General features: G+C 46.5%; 1 protein-coding gene across 1 annotated transcript; it reads right to left on the bottom strand.

Annotated features, from left to right (window-relative positions):
• Window positions 1-5,313: 5,313 nt before the first annotated feature.
• Window positions 5,314-5,976, bottom strand: LOC125511434 (uncharacterized). The gene has a single exon (XM_048676807.2). It carries the CDS (start codon window positions 5,889-5,891, stop codon window positions 5,457-5,459), a length of 435 nt encoding a protein of 144 aa, XP_048532764.1. The 5' UTR covers window positions 5,892-5,976; the 3' UTR covers window positions 5,314-5,456.
• Between the last annotated feature and the right edge of the window lie 222 nt (window positions 5,977-6,198).

The raw sequence follows: 6,198 nt of genomic DNA, 5'->3' as shown, positions 1-6,198 counted from the left end.
TCGTTCCGTAATACATCATCTCACAACTAACTCATTCGTTGCAATGCTTGCAAGGCTTATGTGATGTGCATTACCGAGAGGGACCAGAGATACCTCTCCGACAATCGGAGTGACAAATCCTAATCTCGAAATACGCCAACCCAACATGTACCTTTGGAGATAGCTGTCGAGATCCTTTATAATCACCCAGTTACGTTGTGACGTTTGGTAGCACACAAAGTGTTCCTCCGGCAAATGGGAGTTGCATAATCTCATAGTCATTGGAACATGTATAAGTCATGAAGAAAGCAATAGCAACATACTAAACGATCAGGTGCTAAGCTAATGGAATGGGTCATGTCAATCAGATCATTCACCAAATGATGTGATCCCGTTAATCAAATAACAACTCTTTGTCCATGGTTAGGAAACATAACCATCTTTGATTAACGAGCTAGTCTAGTAGAGGCATACTAGTGACACTCTGTTTGTCTATGTATTCACACATGTATTATGTTTCCGGTTAATACAATTCTAGCATGAATAATAAACATTTATCATGATATAAGGAAATAAATAATAACTTTATTATTGCCTCTAGGGCATATTTCCTTCAAGAATTGTATTAACCCGAAACATAATACATGTGTGAATACATAGATAAACAGTATGTCACTAGTATGCCTCTACTTGACTAGCTCGTTGAATCAAAGATGGTTAAGTTTTCTAGCCATAGACATGAGTTGTCATTTGATTAACGGGGTCACATCATTAGAGAATGATGTGATTGACTAGACCCATTTCGTTAGCATAGAACTTGATCGTTTAGTTTGTTGCTATTGCTTTCTTCATGACTTATACATGTTCCTATGACTATGAGATTATGCAACTCCCGTTTACTGGAGGAACACTTTGTGTGCTACCAAACATCACAACGTAAGTGGGTGATTATAAAGGTGCTCTACAGGTGTCTCCAAAGGTACTTGTTGGGTTGGCGTATTTCGAGATTAGGATTTGTCACTCCGATTGTCAGAGAGGTATCTCTGGGCCCTCTCGGCAATGCACATCACTTAAAGCCTTGCAAGCATTGCAACTAATGAGTTAGTTGCGGGATGATGTGTTACAGAACGAGTAAAGAGACTTGCCAGTAACGAGATTGAACTAGGTATTGAGCTACCGACGATCGAATCTCGGGCAAGTAACATACCGATGACAAAGGGAACAACGTATGTTGTTATGCGGTTTGACCGATAAAGATCTTCGTAGAATATGTGGGAGCCAATATGAGCATCCAGGTTCCGCTATTGTTTATTGACCGAAGACGTGTCTCGGTCATGTCTACATTGTTCTCGAACCCGTAGGGTCCGCACGCTTAAGGTTTCGATGACAGTTATATTATGAGTTTATGAGTTTTGATGTACCGAAGGAGTTCGGAGTCCCGGATGAGATCGGGGACATGACGAGGAGTCTCGAAATGGTCGAGACGTGAAGATCGATATATTGGACGTCTATATTCGGACATCGGAAAGGTTCCGAATGATTCGGGTATTTTTCGGAGTACTGGAGAGTTACGGCAATTCGCCGGGGAGTATATGGACCTTATTGGGCCATACGGGAATACAGGAGAGAGGCCAAAAGGAAGGAGGCCCCCCCCTCTGGTCCGAATTGGACAAGGGTGCAGCCCCCTTTTCCTTGTTCCTCTCCCCCTCTTTCCTTCTCTCCTACTCCAACAAGGGAAGGAGGAGTCCTACTCCCGGTGGGAGTAGGACTCCCCCCTTGGCGCGCCCTCCTCCTAGGCCGGCCGCCTCCCCCCTTGCTCCTTTATATACGGGGGCAGGGGGGCACCCCATAGAGACAACAATTGATCACTTGGATCTCTTAGCCGTGTGCGGTGCCCCCTCCACCATAGTCCACCTCGATAATACTGTAGCGGTGCTTAGGCGAAGCCCTGCGTCGGTAGAACATCAACATTGTCATCACGCCGTCGTGCTGACGAAACTCTCCCTCAACACTCGGCTGGATCGGAGTTCGAGGGACGTCATCGGGCTGAACGTGTGCTGAACTAGGAGGTACCGTTCGTTCGGTACTTGATCGGTCGGATCGTGAAGACGTACGACTACATCAACCGCGTTGTGCTAACGCTTCCGCTTTCGGTCTACGAGGGTACGTGGACAACACTCTCCCCTCTCGTTGCTATGCATCACCATGATCTTGCGTGTGCGTAGGAATTTTTTTGAAATTACTACGTTCCCCAACACCAGCATTGTTGGCGGTCGGTTCCAGCAAAACCTGCTGCTGGTTGCAGCACCACATGCCCCATGGTCGTCGCCAAAGTTCACCATCCCCTGGCGGCAGTGTCGTCGTCCCCCTCTGTCTCCCCCCTGCAGCAGCGCCTCCCTCCTTAGCTGGCCGGCGAAGCAATCCAAGCAACAAGAGTAGCATCCCCATGGCCGGGCCTCGCAGCCTGCCTCGCCAGAGAAGAAAAAGGAATGGAGGGGAGGAGAAAGGAAATTTCGCCAAGGAAGCAGGGGCTGGGAGAACAAGAAGACAAGGTTGGGGGAGGTAAGCTGCGCAGGACCACAACGAGAGGAGGGGAAATAAAATTTTGTGAAGGAAGCAGGGGCTGATGTCAGATCCGTGCAGATCGCGTGATGCCCGCGTGACCGGCCTAAGTTTCGACCGGCGCGCCGGGTAAAAGCATTGGGTTTCCCCACTTTATATATAAAGCAATATCACCGAACCAACCGATACAAACACATCGACCGCAGCCAAGAATCTAGGGTTCCGGAAGGTTCAGCGATGGCTACAATGTGGCCGACTTCATTGGTATGTCGGTCAGTTGATCATATCATTTGTTGGTAGAAAAATCATGATATGTTAGTTGGTTGTCGTGGTATTCTCACAGGGGGTGCAAGATGACAGATGCCACAAGATGGCTTCGTGTGAGGGCAAGACTGCTGCCGGAATATCCGGGAACGGGTATGCGGATAGCACGCGGGGGTTTACCCAGGTTCGGGGCTCTCCGGAAAGATAATACCCCTATTCCTGCATGTCTAAGTATATGTGGTGTATCTGATACAGAGTGCTCCTGAAGCTGTATTTGAGATCAGGGCTATGGGCACCTGATCTCGTATATATGCGGGTGGCCAGATGAGCATGCAAGCTCTAGTGCCCTAATGGCATGGGGCTGCCTAAATGGGTGTGTGCCTGTAGGCATGTATGCATGCGTGTGAGCATGTGGATGGATGGATGGATGGATAGCTAGCTTAGGAAGTAAGCTGTGTAGGCAAGGTAGCTAGCTAGCTAGTGGCATGGTGGGGTGTTATGCTTGTCCCCTGGGTCACTTCATAAATAGTGCCAGGGGACAAGTGACACTATACATGATGGCTGGGGTGACACGTGAACAGTGATCGGGTATTGTCGTCTCGTCGGTGTCGGCTCGATGTCGGGTCGATGCAGCGGCCGACTCTGCACAACAGGCCGGTTGGAGCAGCCGGCCAGAGGAGTAGGCCAGGTGGAGAGTCGGCCCAGGCAGTCGGACAGGGGACGCAGCGGCCTGAGCAGTCGGACTGAGGGGCTTTGCTAGCCCCGATGTCTTGAAATATCGTCTCGCAGTCTTCGGGGTACCCGTAGTCAATTACCCCGACAGTAGCCCCCGAGCCTCCGGGCAACTTGGTGAAGTTGGGCGGAGGTTTTTTAGCAGCTGTTGATGTAGAAGATGTCGATGACGGCCAGCTGCGGACCGCAGCCGGCTCGGCTTGCTTCCGGCGGGGGCGTGCAAGCGCGCCCACTGGGTGTAGCCTCCGAGCGAGGAGGGGGGTTCCCCACGGAAATGATCATGTAAAATACAAAGTTAGTCCATGTAGATATATCAAATATTTGCTCTTAGCATTGAGTTTATGCGGAGGGTGCCGACTCGGTTTCGTCCGAGCCTCCTTAATCTTTTTCGTGTTCCCTCCGGTTTGGTAACCATCTGGATTTCCTTCTCTGCTCCAGCATATGTGTCATGTTCTAATGAGAAATGGAGAAGAAGTTAGAGAAGTTAGTAATCGTCGATAATAATAATGTGACTAAACAAGTGTACAGGTGTACCCTCCAATGAATTATTCTACAATAGAAGTACATATATTGTGCATTACTGACTAAACAAGTTTGCAGGCACATCCCTGAAAATACAGCAGAGCCTTCAATCTTGAGAGTTAAGAATTCTTCTGGTGTTGCTTTGGAAATGAATGTCATATCTGAATGCTTGCTTAATTTAGGCGTTGCTTTGGAAATGAATGTCATATCTGAATACTTGCTTAATTTAGGTGTATACGTAAAATCTAAAACTGATCAATACGGTTTCTAATAAAAGATTTGGGCATATAAATGGCTCTTAATTATATACATAATTTAAAATGGATGTATGGTAGTAGCATATGTTTAGGTTGAGGGTACTAATTGTACCGAACGATGTGCTTTTTTTATATATGATTGTAATATTAATTGAGACGTGCGTTGCTCGTGCATATTTACTAGTACTTTTTGACGATTCAAGCAAGGTGCTTCTGCGATTTCATATAGATCGGGTAAAGAAAAAAAAGACATGGCGGTGTGTATTATCAAAAGGGAAACTAGGTCAAAAACTAAAAGAGAAAAATGAAGAGAAAATAAGGAAAAACAACTATGTCGACGCCGGTCGACCAAAACACCATTGATAGGGGGAGGTAAATGAAGAGATTTTTTTTTTTTGCAAAATCTACAGCTGGCAACACCCATGAATTTTGTTGATTTGAACTAACTTTCTATGAATCCATCTAAAAGAAAGAGAAGTACATATTTCCTTTGCTTTGTAGAAAAGAAAATTTTGGATATTATACCTAATGAGGTGATAATTAAACAAATCCATGGAGAAAATCGTGAGTGGGACGAAACAGAATGAGGTGATGCGCTCAAGATTTTTTCTCACTAAATTTAACATGTTTTCTTCTTACGAATTGCATGCCATAAATTGTATTTAAGACTAAAAAATGGCATATTGATATTTCTCAATTTACCATGTCATGATTAGTTTACTTTTACTTTGGCGACGAGTTTATCGTAATTATGTGTAATGAAATTATATTATAAGGAAATATATGATATTTTATTCTTCTTAGGCACTATATGTATGCTTGTGTAGTTGTGTCGTTAGTTTTTATAAATGATTTAGCCATTAGTTCTTACACCATCTCCCAAAAAAAATTCCATATACATCTTTGCCCCCTCTCAGTTTTCATCCTGGGTCCGCCCCTCGCACGAACTGGACACTTTTATTCATTTAGGGAACAAGACGGACAGCTTACAAGCATCGGTAGCGTTTATAAGTATGGCAGTACTGGCACAAACTTGTGCAACTACTCCCTTCGTCCGGAAATTCTTGTCATTAAAATGAAGAAAAAAGGATGTATCTAGATGTATTTTTGAACGATGGGAGTATATCACAACACAGTTACTCATTCTCCAAGGGCAAAAGCAGCTGCATCAAAGGTGTCGGAGAGACCAGTGCCGGTCTTGAAGGTGACCTTACCAGGGGCCGTCACGCTCTCAACATACACCTCCACCACGCTGAGCCACAGGAACAGCTCCTTGGTCTTCACGCCGGCGATCTTCCTCAGCTTCCCCGGCTCGACGAAGGCCGTCACCTCGCCGGCGTACGACACGGTCTGCTTCACCTTCTTGAACGTGTGCTCCGTCTTCTTCCTCTGCACCAGCCACATGAAGCCGGCCGCGCGGTTGTACCCAAACTCCTCCATGTCCTCCAGGGGCAGCAGGCCCGTCGGGAGGCCCAGCTCCTCCAGCACCTCCACGCACTTCTTCTTGCAGATGGCGCCGTCGCCGCGGAATACCTCCGCGCCGGCACGATGGGTCTCGACGGCTTGGGATGCCATGTCAGGTGATGCTATATTTTCTGCAACGCGGTGCTGACGATCTTGTGAAATGGGAGAGCTAGCTAATCGTGAATGATGGAATGGGATATGCCATGCCAAGATATATATAGCTAGTAGATGCGAGAAAGCTTCAGTTGATCACCGTCTATCAGAGTAAGTATTTTCTGTGTGCCAGCTTTGAGAGCTACGGGTTGCTGATTTCTAGAGTAGGATGCCAATTCGTCTGGACCTACGTACTTTTTTGTCTTTTGATTGAATTCGTCAACGTATGTGAGCTTTACTGAGCGCGTAAGTGGTGAAGGACGAA

The sequence above is a fragment of the Triticum urartu genome, chromosome 5A (genome assembly GCF_056163025.1).
Source record: "Triticum urartu cultivar PI428250 chromosome 5A, HENAU_Tu73, whole genome shotgun sequence".
NCBI lineage: Eukaryota > Viridiplantae > Streptophyta > Magnoliopsida > Poales > Poaceae > Triticum > Triticum urartu.
The sequence above is the reverse complement of the archived record's forward strand: the minus strand, read 5'-3'. Positions and strand labels throughout refer to the sequence as shown.